Below are 18,355 nucleotides of genomic sequence, written 5' to 3'. Positions count from 1 at the left end.
CCATTACACTCAACTATAGTTTTAAATTTTCTTCTTCATACCATAAATGAATAACCAAAACAGGAAAATCAAACAATGGTCAAATAATTTAAGTCCATAAACTACAAGAAAAATAAGATCAGGAGACTACACAGTATATGTGTATTGTCCAAGAAACAATAGTCAAAGTGTGAAGGAAAAAAACAAAGATTAGCAGTAAGATATATAAGCTTCATATTAACTAGCATTGACGAAACCATTGAGTGACCATGTTACCAGTTTTCCATTTAAAGGGCGGTGCTTTGTCAAAATGTCAAGAAGATCCAGTTACAGTCACTATTTCTGCCAATACACAGCCTGTTCCCAGTGTGTTCTCTGTGACACTTCCCTGAATGCTGATGAAAGATGCTGTTTAACAAACAGCTGACCTTAGAATACTCTAGGCTCCATGATGCACAGGTGGCATATCCCCCCCTCAAGATGGGCAAAGATGGTAAAAAACAGTTCGGATGTATGCTGGAGATGTAATAGCCATTATGGCTCTTATTATCATATGTGGTGGACATGCCCAGTGGTGAAGAAGTTTTGGAAAAAGGTACAGGAAATAATCAAGGATATACAGTGGTACCCCGGGATACGAATTGATCGCGTTACGAAATTTCCGGGGTACGAAAAAGTTAGATTGGAAAAAACTGTTCCGGGTAACGAAAGATTTTTCGGGTTACGAAATTCATTTCAGCGCGAAATTTAAATGCGAAGCGCGGCTAGCGGCTTTCCAGCGCTAACGGAAAGCCTTTTCGGGTTGCGAAATGTATCGGGTTACGAACGGCGCCGCGGAACGAATTAATTTCGTAACCCGAGGTAGCACTGTATATCAAATTAATATAAGATTAGAACCAGAAATAATATTGTTGAATATGATTGAAGATAATATATTAAGGAAACATAGAAAACTACTGCTGTACTTATTAACAACAGCAAGGATTACTATAGCGAAGAACTGGAAAAAGATGGGAGATATAGAAATAGATGAGTGGTTAATGAAGGTACTAGAGGCCATGGAAATGGACACACTAACAATGTGGTTACGGGATGAGGGAAGTTATGAAGTCTCAAATGAGGAAACGTGGAAACCATTATTGTTGTATTATAAAAGAAGATGGACAAACCCAACCTAGAGGCACCCCACAATGATTTGTGAATGTACAGCAGATATAAAAGTTAATGTAAATTTAGAGATAGGAGGGTGGATATAAGGCAGTTTCTTTTCTTTAATCAAGCAAGACTAAGATGGGAAAGATATAATTTAAAGCTATGGGAACACAGACTGCACAGTATACCTAGCAAGAAATTAGATATTGGAGTGAGATGGGTGTGACTCTTATATACAGGTATAGAGGAATAATATTTTTAGTTTTCTTTTGCTGTATGAGAAGGTGGGATTGGAAACAAATATATGGGAGCAATGTCTTATTTCTTTTTGGAGGTGGAGTCGGAAACATCTAAGAACAGACTGGAAGATCAAGGAAGTTGGAAGCAGATTAGGAATATTATCATTGTATTCTCTTTTTATTGTACATATGTAATAAAATCTTTTTTTTTTTTTTTAAAAGAATACTCTAGGCTCCAAGTTCCTAGATCCCATGTCAAAATGCAACAGCCTCTATATCCTCTACTAACTGTTTTCTAAGCTTGCAGAACTGTCACTCAGCTTCAGGAGATCAAGCAAGATCAACACATCCCTATTTCCATTACTGCCAAGAGTAGAGGGACCAGAGCCAAACTCAAATCAAGGCAGCTCCTTTTACCTATTGCAGAAGAACTATTCCCCCTAATGTCTCTGAAGAAGGATTTTTTTTTACTTTGCATCTAACACATTCTGTTCTCTTCTCCATAAATTATATGTGTACTACAAGGAGGAAAAGCCTTGCAAGACAACTGGAAGCTACACTAATAATGTATACAGTAGAATCATAGAATCATAGAATAAAAGAATCATAGAGTTGGAAGAGACCACAAGGGCCATCCAGTCCAACCCCCTGCCATGCAGGAAATCCAAATCAAAGAATCCCCAACAGATGGCCATATAGCCTCTGCTTAAATACCTCCAAGGAAGGAGACTCCACTACACTCCGGGGGAGTTTGTTCCACTGTCGAACAGCCGTTACTGTCAGGAAGTTCTTCCTAATGTTGAGATGGAATCTCTTTTCCTGTAGCTTGCATCCATTGTTCCGGGTTCTGTTCTCTGGAGCAGCAGAAAACAAGCTTGCTCCCTCCTCAATGTGCATCATTTCAAATATTTAAACAGGGCTATCATATCACCTCTTAATAGTTTTTAAACAGAGCCAAGGTGCTGTAGTGGTTTGAGTGTTGGACCAGGGCTCCAGGAAACCAGGGTTCCAATCTCTGCTCAGTTGTTGGGTGGCCTTGGGCAAGTCACACTTTCTCAGCCTCAAAGGAAGGCAACACAAAACCTCTTTTGTATAAATCTTGCCAAGAAACCCCTAGGCTGGGTTTGCCATAACTTAGAGTGGTCTTGAAGGCACATAACAATGAGAAGAAGAGTTTTTAAAGTTTACTTGAAAATTATCCTATTCCAATTGAAAAGCAAGCATACTGAATGGATAAAAATGTTCAAAGAGATAGTCAAATGAATCTGTTTCAGAGTCAAAGAGTGGAATGGAGGGGAGGGAAGAATCTTGCTGCAACCATTATTTTAGCACTATCTGGACTAAAAAGGTAAAGGTAGTCCCTTGACGTGAATGTCTAGTCGTAACCAACTGTAGGGGGCGATACTCCTCTCCATTACTAAGCCAGTGTTGTCTGAGGACTACTCTGTGGTCATGTGGCCACAATGACTATCTTTTGATACATTCTTCTTATTATAGGCACGGTATATACCGCCATAAAGTGGTGTACCAGCACCGATTCTAGGGTTAGGAACTGTGAGGCAACCTTAACCCTACAACGTACAGGCTTTTCCTGGGTTCTTTTCCCCCCGCAGGGAAGCCATGCAGTTTGGTGGTTGTGGCTTCCCTCCGGAGGAAAGTAGGCCGCCGGCAGGCCGCCCTTTTCGGGCGGTCTGTCCCAGGCCATACTCTCTCAAGTCTATCCCAATTTATTTCACTGTTTGTAAAATATTTGTGTCTAAGAACATAATAAAAATACACTTGTCCCTCCACATTTGCAGCTTTGACTTTTGTGGATTTGATTATTCACAGATTTTATTAATATGTTCTCTCTAGGGACATCTACGTCCTCCAGTGCAACTCTATGGTCCACTTTAACCAAAAGTCGCGCTGAAGGACTTAGAGATACCCATAGAGAACACTCCATTAGGCATTTGTAGCTCCTCCAGCACAATTTTGCGGTCAATGTCTGACAGATGTTGACCACATAGTTGCACTGGAAAACCTAGAGATTCCTAGAGAGGTGTTCTCTCAGCTAAAAACAGTGTTTTTGTTATTTGCGGGTTTTCCACAATCACAGGGGTCCTGCCCCCTAACCCCAGCGAATGTGGAGGGACAAGTGTCAACAGGCCATTATTTTAGGTCTGTAATAGAACAAAAACAATAAGGTATAAATGATGCACATACAAATGATGCAAGTACAAATCAATTCCACCAGCTGCAGTGAAATTGGTTAATCCATTTGTGTACAGACAAAATTGACAAATGTTTATAAATATTGCGTTCCATCACTTCACAAAGTTTCTCAGCTTCTGAAGCATTTCATGATCCCCCCCCCCCCCCCACAGACACAGACAGACACACATACTAGTTCTTAAAAAGATAAAATTAATCCAGAAAGTCAGTAAAAGGTAAGGGCCAGAGTAAACAAAATAAATTTGGAGTACCATCAGAAACATTAAGCAAGGAGACTTTGAGAATTTCTGTGCCTTCAAGTTGAGTTTGACTTACAAGGAACCCCATCAGAGGGTTTTCTTGGCAAGATTTGTTCAGAAAGGGTTTGCCTTTGCTTCTCCCTGAAGCTGAGAGCATGTGACTTGCCCAAAGTCACCCACTAGGTTTCCATGGCTGAATGGGTTCAAATTCCCATTCTCACTTAGAAAATACGATTCCACAAACAGACCAGACAAGAATCCCTCTTAATCTGCTTGGAGGGAGGGAGACAAAAGACTTGATGTTGCCTTTCAGAACTTCAACTGGACAGTCCCCCAACAAAATTCCTTCCACAACAAATGTGCAATATAAGGAGAGTCTTAAAATGTGTTCTTGGAGAAATTAAGCCTGAACTCCAAGCGAATCTGCTTCCACGTTGATTTAGGGATATAATCTCTCCCTTTTAACTGCTGCAGATTAAACAGCTCCTTTCAGATACTTTGCCGTACATTCAAAGAGCTGATTGGTCCCACTGACCACCCTACTTGGAATTAGGGAGGGGGCTGTTCAGAGAACATGGCAAGGAAAATAAAGTATGCATGTGTTCAGGGAATCAATTACAGAGCAATCCCCCTAGCTAAGTACCATATATACTTGACTATAAGACGACCTCATGTATAGGCTGAGGGCATGTTCTGGGGCCAAAGTTATGGATTTCAATATCACCTCTGGATAAGTCAAGGGTAAAACATATGGGCATGTAACAAGGGCTGTAAAGGATGAGGCAAAAGAAAACAATGCCAAAGGACACACAAAATTCCAGCAGGCATAAGTGTGCTCACCCTAAAGGCCAGATGGATGAGAAAGTAGAGGGGGGTCAGTGCTTCCAGGGCAGATTACACTCTTGCCTTTCACCTGGGGATGGTTCCTTTTGTTTTAATAAGAATTAAAGTACAGTAGTTATTTATTATTTATTTATTTATTTATTTATGTATTCACAGTGACCCATGGATAAGTTGACTCAGGTTTTTGGGATCAATTTTTCGACCTAAATTTCTAGACTTATACATGAGTATATACAGTAAATCCGAGAGCCCAGGGGTATTTACTCTCTCAAGGGTAGGTTTATGACTTTAACCTTCCTTACTCCCCTGAGGGCAGGAGCTGGGAAGGGAATCCTAGGCAGGAGGAGGGCAAGGCTTAGGGTGCATCCCAGGCTCTTCCTTTTCAGGGGAGGAAAAAGCCAGCAAGGAAAAAGACCAGCCTGGCCCACCAGCTTGAAGTGGCTCTTCAAAACTCAACTCAGAGGCCAGTATTTTAATCCCCCACCTCTCCTTCACTTGTTTAGGACTTGCAACCAGGTTACCATGCAGCTTCATTGGATGCCCAGTACCTACTGGTTACTCTAAATATTATTATTGTTGTTGTTGTTATTATAGTATAACATTTTTTTGTTTGTTGTTATGTGCCTTCAAGTGGTTTTTTTGACTTATGGCAGCCCTAAGGCAAACCAACCATGGGGATTTCTTGGCAAGATTGTTCAAAGGAGGTTTCCCATTGTCTTCCTCTGAAGCTGAGAGAGTGTGACTTGCCCAAGGTCATTGAGTGGGTTGTCAGTCAAGCCTTTACGAAAGTTAATAAGGCAAATAATAATAATAATAATAAGAAGAAGCCTTATGGTTTGTAATAATAAAAGGCCTGTAATAATAAATGGCTAAATAATAATAATAATAATAATAATAATACTATGCCTTGTGGCTTATTATTATTATTATTATTATTATTATTTTGCTTTATGGCTTGTTAACTGTCCTAAAGGCTTGACTTGCTGGTTGCTAAAAGTGACTGGCTTGTAAATCAGAAAGGGCTTGCAATTATTATTCTTATTATTATTGCCTTTGGGCTTGTTAAGTGCCATCAAGCCCTGACTAAGTGACTGGCTTGTCACCATCAAGGCCTTGCAATGTATTGTTGTTGTTGCTGTCTATTATTATTATTATTATTATTATTATTACCAGCCGTGTGCCTTTTGGCTTGCGAGGGGCCAGGGGGCCTTGACCGGGGCCGAGGGGTGACCCTAGAAGCCGAGGGGCCGCCTGCCTCCCTGGCCCTTCTCTCCCTGCCTGCTTCCTTCCTCACCAGAAGAAGGTGTTGGTCCCATCGTCGTAGACTTCGGACTCGGTGCTGCGCCGGTCTCCGGCCGCCGCTCCAGGCACGGCTGGCGGGGTTCCCTGTGGCTCTTGGGCCGGGAGAGGGGAGGCTCCGTTGGGCTGCCCGGCGAGAGGAGGCAGGGGAGGCAGGGTCTGCTCCTGGTCCTCCTCCTCCTCCTCCTCCTCCTGCTCTTCCTGCTCTTGAGGGCCCTTTCCCGGGGCCCCTCCGCCGCTTGGCCACTGGGTCCGCCTCATGGCTCCCGCGATGCCCAGAGGCGCAGAGAAGCAGGAGACCCTCCTGGGAGCCCCATCCGAAGGCCAGGAGCCAGAGCCAGGGCCAGGCAGACAGGGAGGAGGAGGAGGAGGAGGAGGAGGAGCAAGAGGAGGGCCAAGCGCCGCCCCCCGCTGCCTCCTGACCCCACGTCGCAGGAGGAGGGACTCCAGGCCCCTTTGCACCCTGGGATTTGTAGTCTCTGCAAGAGGAGTGGGCCAGGGCCTGTCCGGCATCCAGAGAGGAGGAGGAGGACCCGAGCCCAGCCTCCTGGCCGCGTCCAAAGAGACAGCCCTCTTCTGGTCTGGGGAGCCTCACTCAAAGAAGGAAACTGGCAGCAGCAGCAGCAGCAGCAGCAGCTTCCCTAGACTGCATTCTGCCTCTTTGAGGGGTGCTCCAAAGGGAAAGGCAAGGCAGGGTGAGGGGCAAAGCTGGCCCCAACCCCTGGCCTCAGGCAGCCTTCTCAGCTGGGCTCCGGAGGAGGCAGGGCCTTGGCAAGGAAAAGCCAGAAGCACTCCGATAGAAGTGCAGGCTTAGTCGGGCTCAAAAGGAAAGGCGTGGGCAAAAAGACAGGCGAACAAAGAGAAGAACATGTTAGACAATAATAATAATAATAATAATAGTTATTGTTATTACTATTATTATTATTATTATTCTGTGACTGTATGTCTGCCTCTGGACAAGAGAGTGCAACTATGTGTATAATTGCAACATTACACCAGTAAATTGACCACTGGACCAGTTCAAACATAACATTGATTGAATCAGCACCACGGAATATGTAGCTCTCCAAGTGTTGCTGAACTTCACCTGTTATGATCCCTCAGTAGTGAGTGTCTAGTTCAGTCTGTTGAGAGCCGTGATCCAGCAATATCTGGAGGGCCACATGCTTCCTACTTAAAGCCTAACATAAAACTGCATTTTCTCAAGTTATCTGGACAATGACTAAAATCACCAGAATTTGTATCATTCATACTTAAAACTATAGTGCTCCCCACCAGAAGGTAAATAGATTGACTTGATCAGATGGATATCCAGGCAAGGTCAAAATAAAGTGATAGTGCCACAGATTTTAACTGGTAGTTCTCAGTTAAAGCCTCTCCAATACAACATGATGTACACACAGTTTATCCTAGAGCTATCCTTCCTTGGAATGGAGTGGGAAGAAAATAAAATGCCTGCCTTAGCTAATAGACAGCTGTTCCCATCTCTCTGTTAGATCACCCAGCAGAGAAAGAGACTCTGCCAACTCTGCCTCCATATTTAACTGAGTAGCATCAACATGGAACTCTTCATCTATGCATGTCCCATCATTATATACCAGAAGTGTTCATCCACTAGCTGTACTGCTCAAAATGAACTGTTTCTACTCAAGGGACTATATATAAACAATAGGGTCGCTGTGTGGAGTAGATGGCCAAGTACTAACTGGGGACAGAGAAAATGCAGAACAGCTCAACACCTCCTTTGCCTCAGTTTTCTCTACTTGAATACATTTAGGTTATGCATATGATATTTCATGGCCGGCATCCATAGTTTTTTGTGGGTTTTTCGGGCTCTGTGGCCATGTTCGAGAAGTGTTTCTCCCTTTGGTTTCACCTCCATCTGGGGCTGGCATCTTCTGGGAGAACCTCCCCTAGAACGAGGCCCCAGGGCCCGAAACCCCCCCAAAGCCTCTCCCGGGGGCCGGCCGTGAAAGCCTGCGACTCCCCTTCAATGCCCGCTTCTTCCAAGGACCTATCATGACCACACTACCAAAGGTGCATCAATATTTTTGCAATATACTGTATGTATGTGTGTGTGCGTGTGTGTGTGCGTGCGTGTGTGTGTGTGTGCATGTGCGTGTGTGTGTGTATATATATATATATTCTATATATGTGTGTGTGCGTGTGTGTGTGTATTGATGCACCTTTGGGAGTGTGTCCACAATATGTTCTCGCGATCTAATTTTTCATGTTTTAATTTTTTTAATGTTTTAATATGAGGGTCTTCCTTAATTAAAAGAGATGGAGGGCGGGGGGCAGGAGGTTAGGCGGCCATAGAATAATAGCTCTTAAAACTGCACCTGAGGAAGCAGACCAACATGTCTCCAAAAAAGCTTATGCTACAACTTTTGCACAGATTAGACCCTTTGCACTGGAGCAGTTCTGTAACCCATTGCAAAAAGCCCCGGGGAAGCGAGTCCGGAGGAGGACCTAGGGCAAGAGCGACCCTCTCCCTCCCTTGTGTCTGGGAGGGATCCTCACCAGCCAGAGGGAAAGCAGTGCTGCCACCCACTACTGGCTGCTGGCACGGGTTGAGAAAGTCTGGAGGTGAATGGAAAGACTGGCTGCCCAACAGCATCCCCAAAGCCACAAAACAGTGATCTCTTTTTATTGAGACAACAGAAATGCATAATACAGTGGTGAATCCATATTCGCTGGAGTTGGCGTGAAGGACTCCCATGAAGGTGGTGGTGGGGGATCACAAAATAACCCTATTCTTTTTACATGAGATGACAGCTCTCTAGGAATCTCCAGCTCCTCTGCTGCAACTCTAGGGTCAACATCTGGCCAGACGTTGATCACAGAATCATGCTGGAGGACCTACAAATGTCAAGAGAAGTTTTGTTTCTATGGAATTATTAGGCTTCTCAGCATTACTTGATGGCCAACTTGCAACCGAATTGCACTGGAGGACTTGGAGATTCCTAGAGAACATATTAATCAATACCGCAAATAATCACATCTGCAAAAATCAAAGCTGCAATTGTGGAGGGCCAGCTGTATGTATGTTGCAAGCTTTGGAAGCTAAGACAGTTGTCCAATCAAGGGATCACTGTTTTATAGATTCTGGATGTTATTGTTCTTTGCTATGTGGGCAACAGCAATGAGGATATTATTGTCCTTTCCTATATGGCTTGCAACATGTATGTTGTGCATTTGGTTGGTCTAATAAAGAGATCACTATTTTATGGATTTTGGAGGTTATTGTCCTTATGGGTAACAACAATGTGGATGTTATTGTCCTTTGCTATATGTCTGTTGCAATATTTATATTGTGCATTCTGGTTGGCTCAATAAAGGGATCACTGTTTTGTGGATTTTAGATGTTATTGTCCTTTGCTATATGGCTACCCTTAGGTATGTCCAATGGTGTGACCCTATCCGTGTTTCCTTCAAAATAATTCCAACTGTATACAGTGTGGCTTCTTGTGCTCCTCCAAGTACAGGTTGAGCCTCCCTGACCTAAATCCTTGCAATCATGTGCTGGCCAAATGGCTGTAATAAACTTTGGATTTGGCTTGCGATCAGAAATGTTTTGGATTTTGGAATATTTGGGGGGGGGGGTATTTGCATATACATAATGAGATAGTCTTGGAGATGGGGCCCTTAACTCAAAACCTGAAATTCATTTATGTTTCATATACATCTTATACACACAGTAATTTTACTGAAGATAATTTTATACCCAATATTTTAAAAAATACTTTTGTGTATGAAACAAAGTTTGTGTACACTGATTAAACCATCAGAAAGCAAAGGGATCACTGTCTCACCCAGCCATGTAGACGATTCTGGATTTTGGAGTATATAAATAATAAATAAATAAAAGCTTTATTTATATACCGCCCTTCTAAAAAATCAGGGCGGTGTACAGCATAATAAACAATACAATACAATAATATAATAAAAAATACAAATACAAATACATTCAATTAAAAACATCAATAAAACAATTCCAGCCAGCTTGCCTTTGCTGACGAGAAGAGGGGGGGAGGTATTCGGGGCGCACATTAGGGGTATGCCTGCTTGAACAAAAAGGTCTTCACCCCTTTTTTAAACTGGGCCAGGGAGGTGGCCGAGTGGAGCTCAACAGGCAAAGAGTTCCAGAGGTTGGGGGCCGAGGTGGTAAAGGCCCTCCTAGAGGTGGAAGCTAATCTGACCACTGGAACCCTTAGCAATTGTTGCCCAGATGTTCTGAGTGTGCGGGGCGGATTGTATGGAGAGAGGCGGTCCTCTAGGTACCCTGGACCCAAGCCATATAAGATACTCAACCTGTTGTTTCTGAAATATGACGACCCGAAAGCCAGCCTATCATGGGGTTTTCTTGGCAAGATTTGTTCTTCTGAAATTGGGAGCTGCCATGGTGTACTGGTCTCTCAGCCTCAGGAAGGCAAAAGGCAAACTCCCTCTGAACAAATCTTGCCACGAAAGGTTAGTCAGGAATGACTTGAAGGCACATAACAACAAGGCTGAGAGAGTGTAACTTGCCCAGTGTCACCCAGTGGGTTTCCATGGCTAAATGGGAATTTGAATCCTGACCCTTGGTCCAGCACTCAAAAAACCACTATTCCACACTGATTTGGGGGCTTAGTTGCCTGTATCTCAAAAATAGTTTGGACTGATAGATGTTCAACCAAAGATGTATCTAATGTTGGGAATGGCAAATAACTTTTGTTTTCAAATGGCCTTCTCAGCTGTAATTTATTGCTGTAGGGTGTAATCTAGATTCATTTACACTGGAACAATAGAGTAGAGTAGGCAATATAACTTTACTGATTACTCCCTGTTTAACAAGTACTGTTTGAATGCACATTGAATTTTTTATTGTTGGTTTTCCATTCTGATAAAACAGCTGAAATCATAAATGGAAACTTCAATTGGCAAAAGTGAATCATCCCTGATAGATGTGGAATCTGGAAATATGTCTATAACAATCTGTATGTTCCCCCTTCGAAATAGATACACGTCAAAAGATAAACATCAAAAACCATCAGATGGATTTAATCTTCCCCTTTAATCCATTTTATTGTTGTTGTATTGAGGGAGGAGGGGACTTGTCTAAATCTCTGTAATGCTGCAGCATGAACAAAACAGTGTCACCTTGAAGACCAATAAATACATTGTGGCATAAACTCTAGGGGTAAAACCCCCAAATTCAAGTACTACACATAGAATGATATTTCATTGCAATGGCATCACTAAGGTTGGCACCATACAGAGCAGTACCCATTGACCTCCTCCGATATCACAGCATTCAGAATTCTTAGTAATGGTTTTGTCCTAATGTTACTCATAAATTGTAATTCCTGTATATCACTGAATGTAATGTGACATAGACAACTAGCAAAATTAACATTATACCTTTAAATTATAATATCATATGCATAACCTAAATGTATTCAAGTAGAGAAAACTGAGGCAAAGGAGGTGTTGAGCTGTTCTGCATTTTCTCTGTCCCCAGTTAGTACTTGGCCATCTACTCCACACAGCGACCCTATTGTTTATATATAGTCCCTTGAGTAGAAACAGTTCATTTTGAGCAGTACAGCTAGTGGATGAACACTTCTGGTATATAATGATGGGACATGCATAGATGAAGAGTTCCATGTTGATGCTACTCAGTTAAATATGGAGGCAGAGTTGGCAGAGTCTCTTTCTCTGCTGGGTGATCTAACAGAGAGATGGGAACAGCTGTCTATTAGCTAAGGCAGGCATTTTATTTTCTTCCCACTCCATTCCAAGGAAGGATAGCTCTAGGATAAACTGTGTGTACATCATGTTGTATTGGAGAGGCTTTAACTGAGAACTACCAGTTAAAATCTGTGGCACTATCACTTTATTTTGACCTTGCCTGGATATCCATCTGATCAAGTCAATCTATTTACCTTCTGGTGGGGAGCACTATAGTTTTAAGTATGAATGATACAAATTCTGGTGATTTTAGTCATTGTCCAGATAACTTGAGAAAATGCAGTTTTATGTTAGGCTTTAAGTAGGAAGCATGTGGCCCTCCAGATATTGCTGGATCACGGCTCTCAACAGACTGAACTAGACACTCACTACTGAGGGATCATAACAGGTGAAGTTCAGCAACACTTGGAGAGCTACATATTCCGTGGTGCTGATTCAATCAATGTTATGTTTGAACTGGTCCAGTGGTCAATTTACTGGTGTAATGTTGCAATTATACACATAGTTGCACTCTCTTGTCCAGAGGCAGACATACAGTATGGATTCCTGGAGGTTCAGATTGGTCATGGGATAGAATTCTGTTAATTCGATGGAGAATTTCTGGAACCCTGCCTTCTTCCCAGTATTTCTTAGACAGAAGAGAGTCCACTAGGAAGAATTTAAAGACCCAGAAAACAAATGTAATATTTGGGAGGGTGGAGATATGGTCCCTCCCCTTTCCCTCTCAAAGCCCCCTTTCCCCCTGGAAATATTGGGGGAAATGATTATGGAATATTTTATTTTAGAATAATAAATGAAATGTTTAAGATAAGGTGGTTCATGTATTTATTTATGCAAGAGGAAGAATTTTATGTAAGACTGATGGCATACACCCCAAACAGCAACTTACATACTGTATTGTGCCAAATAGGATGGTTTTTAAAAGCTTTCAGCCTAGCTTTTAAAAAAGCTTGCAGTCTTGTTTTAAGTGTCTGCTTGGCTAGATATTTGAAGTTAGCTATACTAATAACTGTCAGGCAACTGAAATGCCCTAGAAGTCCAAGACGTTACTGCAGAAGAGCCATTGTCTATGGCTTGTTTCTAGGAAATGCTTGATTCCCCCTTCAAAAAAATAAATTAAAAAAAATTAAAAACTTGGATTCATATGAATAGGATTCTCCATATAGCCAAAATGCAAGCTATAGGAGAAGAGGTTTTCCTGGTCTACAGACTATACATTAGCCATCCTAGATCACTCTCTATTAAAGGAGGTCTGGAATTTTTATACCAGCACTCTTTTTACAGAAACATATGCATACTTAAGTCTTCAAGCACCAACCTGTATCACATTCTTTTAACTTCAGATACCTGAATATAACATGACTCCATGCAAACAGGTGTCTTTTCTTATCAGCCAGTTTATAATCAGTGGTGTTCACTCAATGCAGCCTAGCATTGTAGAATGTATAAACTGCATCCTCCACATACAATTATTGCAATTAAAGGTTTCAATTCCACTGCAGAGGCTTTCTATTCAACACCATTGTGTTTCCTAGAAAAGAAAGCCAATTCCCCTGAGGTACTAAAAACCAATTTTCACATTAGTGTCAAACTCTATAAAGAAGGCATGCATGGTATAACATGCTGGGTATATACTTAGCTACAATACACAACACAAGAGGCATTATGAATCAACTTCCGAACATTTATTTCCCCTTTCATCCTCCTGTTATTTCAATACAGAAGTATGTGTCTTAATGTACAAAATATTTAATGAGAAATGGCCCTGATTTGAAAGTTAGATAGAGCAAAGTTCTTTACTCTTCCTTTTGTACTTGGCAGTCTTACCTAAAGCACACTGAAAGACACCTCCCCCCTTCACCAACTTAGTTTCATTTTGGAACAGGTCCTTGAAAGCATTAGCATCCAAATATGAGTATATTGTTATGCACAGTCAATTGCAGGGTTGAATTAATCATTATGCTAAGTACTCTGCAAAGTGGCTTCCCTGCCAAATGGGGGTTCTTGTCATGCTCTAATTATCTAAGAGCATTCCTAATATGAAGAGTATACTGAAGATGCCTTCACCACAGCCTTTTAAAATCCCCTCTGGTCCAGAACCCGATGCCTATAATTTTATCACAGAAAAAGATGCCAAGTAGAGGGGAAATTGAATTTTGGAAGCCTTGATGGCACAAGAAGCAGAATCATTTGAATGCAGCAGGCTGTGTTTCTAAATGTGTGTCCATGTTTATAGCAGAATAGTAATAAGAAGCAGAGCTTGAGAATATGCAGCCATAAAGTGTGGTTTTAGTTTTTCATCCAGTCATAGGGTAAGTCTACACTGGGTAGAATACTCCAGGCTGCTGACAGACTATTCTGATCTCAGAGCTGCCTCAAAATACCACCCCTGCTTACCTCCACACTATGGAGTGATGCCAGGCGGCTGTCTCCACATGCATCCCTTTGTGTCACCTGGAACCACCACTGATGGTACAAATCATTCCCACTGAGGTCTAAAACAAGGTGCCCAATGTCAATCACATGACCAGGTGCCTTGTTGTGACCACAGAGGAAGTGAGATGTGCCAGCAGCGGCAGCACCATATGGCACAGTGGGACGTGTGTAAACAGCTGGAAAGGAACGTTTTTTTAAAGGTTCTTTTTCTTCTTTAAGGGAGGGATGGGCCGGATTCAGTGCAGAACTGACCTCATTTTAGGAAGACAGTCCACATTTGAATCAGGGCTTTGGCCCTGCATCCTGAAGACAGGGCACTGTGAAGGTGGGAGGAAACCAGTTCATTTGGCCTGTGTAGACACACCCAGTCTATTCTACCTTATAAACAATAAGCTGAGGTATTACTAAATTGCTTTGAATCTGCAAGTTATTGTTCATAAACACACAGCACACATACTTTCCAATGCCATTTATGATGTCCTTGCCAAGATTCATGGTTTTTGTGTGGAAGCCATGGCTTTTGTTGGGCCTAGGAGAAAAAAAGGTTAAATTAGAAGCTAAAAGTAAACTTTCCTGTGGCCCTCATGCCTGCCTTCAGGGAAATGATAGAAATAAAACTAATTCTAAATAATAGTAACTATTCAATATTGATGAGTGGAGAAGTCAGTTAGACAGAAAATGTTGCCTACATTTGGACATGCTGCATCTAAGCTATCATTGTACTGATTTGGAGATCACCCTTAGATATTCAGGTCAGCTATTCTGTAATGTCTCCCTCAATGGGTGCTGTTTTCAGACTTTACTTTGTTGTTATTTTGTTGACTCCTAATTATCAAGTCAACTCCAACTGATGCCAAGCCTATCATGAGAATTTATTGGAAAGATTTATTCAGAGGTGGTTTGCACTTATTTTCTGTGAGGTGTTTCCTACTCTAAAACCACATGAAAGACCCCAGAGTCCAAAGCTGATTTCATTCCGGATCTGCTTGCTGCTTACATCTTGGACAAGAAGAATGTTTTTCCCTCTCCTGGTCTTGGAGATTTCTTTAAGCTAGAATTACCAAAGGCTAGAACTCTGCACTTAAGTGAAAATCACTTTCTCAGAACACCCCAAATGCAAAATTTAGCCACAACATCTGATTAGTTTATTTTCTTTTAAAAACTCAGTCTGGATCAGAGTAAATGGGTTAGTATGTCCTCTCTTTCTAATTTGCTACTCCAACTACAAGTACACTGTTCCCCAGATATTTCTTTTTTGTTGTTTTTGTGTGCTTTCAAGTCATTTCTGATTCTGACTTATGATGACCCTAAGGCGAACCTATCACAGAGTTTTCTTGGCACAATTTGTTCAGAGCGGGGTTTGTCTGCTTCTCTCTTGAGGCTGAGAGCATGTGATTTGCCTAAGGTTACCCAGTGGGTTTCCATGGCTGAGTGGGGACTCTAATACTGCTCTCCAAAATCGTAGTCTTATGAAGGTCTAGTGAGATGCTGGCAATGTGTTACTTGTAAAACCCAGTTTTCTTGGAACTTCTGCAAATTGGCAATTCCCATCATTTACCTTCTCTTTCTCTGTGTATTGGGGAACGATCTTTAATGCCTCCATTTCTTGACCTCTTCCACTCTTCTTTTCTCCTGTTGGCAGCCACTAAACGCAAAATTGCTTAGCCCCAAACTATGCTCTTCTTGCAATGTGAAGCCACCCCCTTATAGCATCCCCAGTATAGTGGCAGTCTGGAACATGAAACCTTCTCAGCTTTGTCAGTTTGCTTATTTGAATTACTATTCCCTATACTGAAGCAACTGCTCTGTTAGCTAATTATTTGTGTTATCCTTTTACTGTTTGCCATTCATGAAACTCTTCCAAAATGTTTGCTGATTTGCAATGCAACAATTGTATATTTGATTCTTATGTGTTCAATAACATTCACCTTTAGATCTAGCTCTATGTGGATGTGGATTATTGTCTCCACCCTAAGATTCACTACTGCCAAGGCTAATATATCCCTTACAAACTTTTGTCCTCAGAGCAGGTGTGGGTTCCTCAGTGCGCTAAAGGCACACCAGGGAACAGATCAACACAAACTATGTTTGGAACTTCAGAATTAAAATCCAACATTTTTTTTACCAAACATGCAATTGAATGGCCAAAGGCTTGGAAAAACGTCTATGACATTTAAACGGCTAAGGCTGTAACATCAGAGCAGCAGAACCAATGGGAATCAGAAAATGCGATTCCTGTGTTAAAATATATTTCTAATTTGTATTGAAAATGTTCAGATGTGTCAATGGTTAACTAAGGTTTAAAATGGTTCCTGTTGCAAGCCAGAAAGTCTAGGCCTGGAAGAACAAGTCTTCAAGGACATTTGCTAAGACATAATATAAACAAAATGTATTATTGTTATGCTCTTGTGTAGTATAGTGACTTCATGAGAAAGAGGTGTGTCCACTTGGTGGGAAAGTTGATTTTTTGAGAGAACAAAGACTGATGCCATATTCAAATTTTTCTTCTAGCATGGACTCTGAAAGAGAATAGATGTATAGTAGCCTGCTGTGAAAGTGTAAATAGCAACAAAGTCAATAAACCCTCATTTTGAGTCAAAGATCTGTGTTGAAGTTACTTTGTTCCTGAGTTCCAGAGAAGACTACTGTACATCTGTTCCAGTTGATACCAGTTCAAACCACCGGCAGCACGAGACATCACCCAAAACAAAGAGTTTTTTCCTAACATCCTGGGCCTGTATAAGATTCTCTAATGTCAAGAAAAAGCTTTTCAGGTCTATGATGAATCAATTGATCTATGATTATAATAGAACAAACTAGCCAAAAGCAGAAAGAGGAACATGAGAACAGGCAGATGCTGTAAAGCAAGGTGTAAAGAACTACAGAAGGAAGTCTGTTACCATTGCAAATTATGCAGAATGTATTTGGCTTTAAGTTCCAATTGCTTCAGTCATCTTCTTTTATAACAAACTTCAGAATAAAATATAAGTAAATACACTTGGCCCTGTCTATCCGTGGGCTTGCCATCTGTGGATTGGAGGATCTGTGGATGGCCCCTTCCTGTTCTCTCTAATGGCAGTGCATGCATACAGCCACACACATGACATGCAATCATTAACAAGAACAAGATTTGAGGTCCTGGTTTTTGGCTTCCCTGGGAGGTCCAGAATGGAACCTCCATGGATATGAAGGGAGAAACTGTGGAATAAAAATTTGACATTCACAAGAAGCTACAATGTAAAAGAAAACAATTTTAACATGTTATTTAGATGGCATTTAACACCAGATAAATTGGCGAAAATGAAAAATAATATGCCAGACAAATGCTGCAAATCTGGTATAAAGATATGTTCTTTCAACTTTGGTGGCATTGAAAAACGATTATGAAATTTTGGAAACAGATCCACACTCAAATAACAAAGACTTTACAAATTATCTACCTGATGGAACAAGAAATTTATTGAACACGTTGGATCCACCAGACACCCAAACTGAGAAGAAATTTTGGAGAATTTTACTTTATTAGATTACAGCTGCAAGAATCACATCCACAAAGAAATGGAAACGTTTGGAAATACCATCAGAAGACTGGCTTTTAAAAATATATGAAATGGACAAAATGCAGAAATTAACAATTATGCTTGATAATAAATACTTGAAAAAGTATAAAGAAGATTATAATTATGTAATACCATTATGGGAGAAGAAATAGGGGAGATTAACAACAACATCTTTCCTGCAGTAAGCATTAAACAGAAGGAGAGTAAATTAGCAATATTCTTTTTCAGTAAAAAGGCAGATGGAGCAGGAATAATGAAGGGGCAATAAAGATATATCTAGATCCTAACTCAGGACAGATTTAGAGCTGGACTAGTTAGTTATATTATTTATAATACTGGGTTACCTGTCTCTTTTGATATTAGGATCGTTGTTAACATATACAGTTGGCCCTCAGTATCTGCAGACTTGCCATCTGCAGATTCAAGCACCCATGGATGGCAAGCCTACATTTTCCCCAATGGCAGTATGTGCACATGGCTGCGCCATCATTAGGGCCAGCCTTTGTTGTTCCCATTGGTGGTATGTGCATGTGGCTGCGTCACCATTAGGACAATGTTCCAGACACCACCACAGATACCAAAATCCGTGGATGATCAAGTTGTGTTGTCCCTGGTGGTGGTACATGCACACAGCTGCACTGCCATTGCGGACAACAGGACT

At 41.4% G+C, this 18,355-nt stretch overlaps 1 protein-coding gene across 1 annotated transcript in view; it reads right to left on the bottom strand.

Annotated features, from left to right (window-relative positions):
- Positions 1–6,307, bottom strand: part of PTDSS2 (phosphatidylserine synthase 2) — a 45,098-nt gene extending 38,791 nt beyond the window's left edge. The window contains exon 1 of the mRNA XM_089520806.1: positions 5,961–6,307. Coding sequence (XP_089376932.1) covers positions 5,961–6,226 — 266 coding nt within the window. The 5' untranslated portion in view covers positions 6,227–6,307. The remainder of the gene's footprint in view (positions 1–5,960) is intronic.
- Positions 6,308–18,355: the final 12,048 nt, after the last annotated feature.

The sequence above is a fragment of the Sceloporus occidentalis genome, unplaced genomic scaffold (assembly GCF_023333645.1).
Source record: "Sceloporus occidentalis isolate IW3139 unplaced genomic scaffold, rSceOcc1.0.p SCAF_4, whole genome shotgun sequence".
NCBI lineage: Eukaryota > Metazoa > Chordata > Lepidosauria > Squamata > Phrynosomatidae > Sceloporus > Sceloporus occidentalis.
The sequence above is the reverse complement of the archived record's forward strand: the minus strand, read 5'-3'. Positions and strand labels throughout refer to the sequence as shown.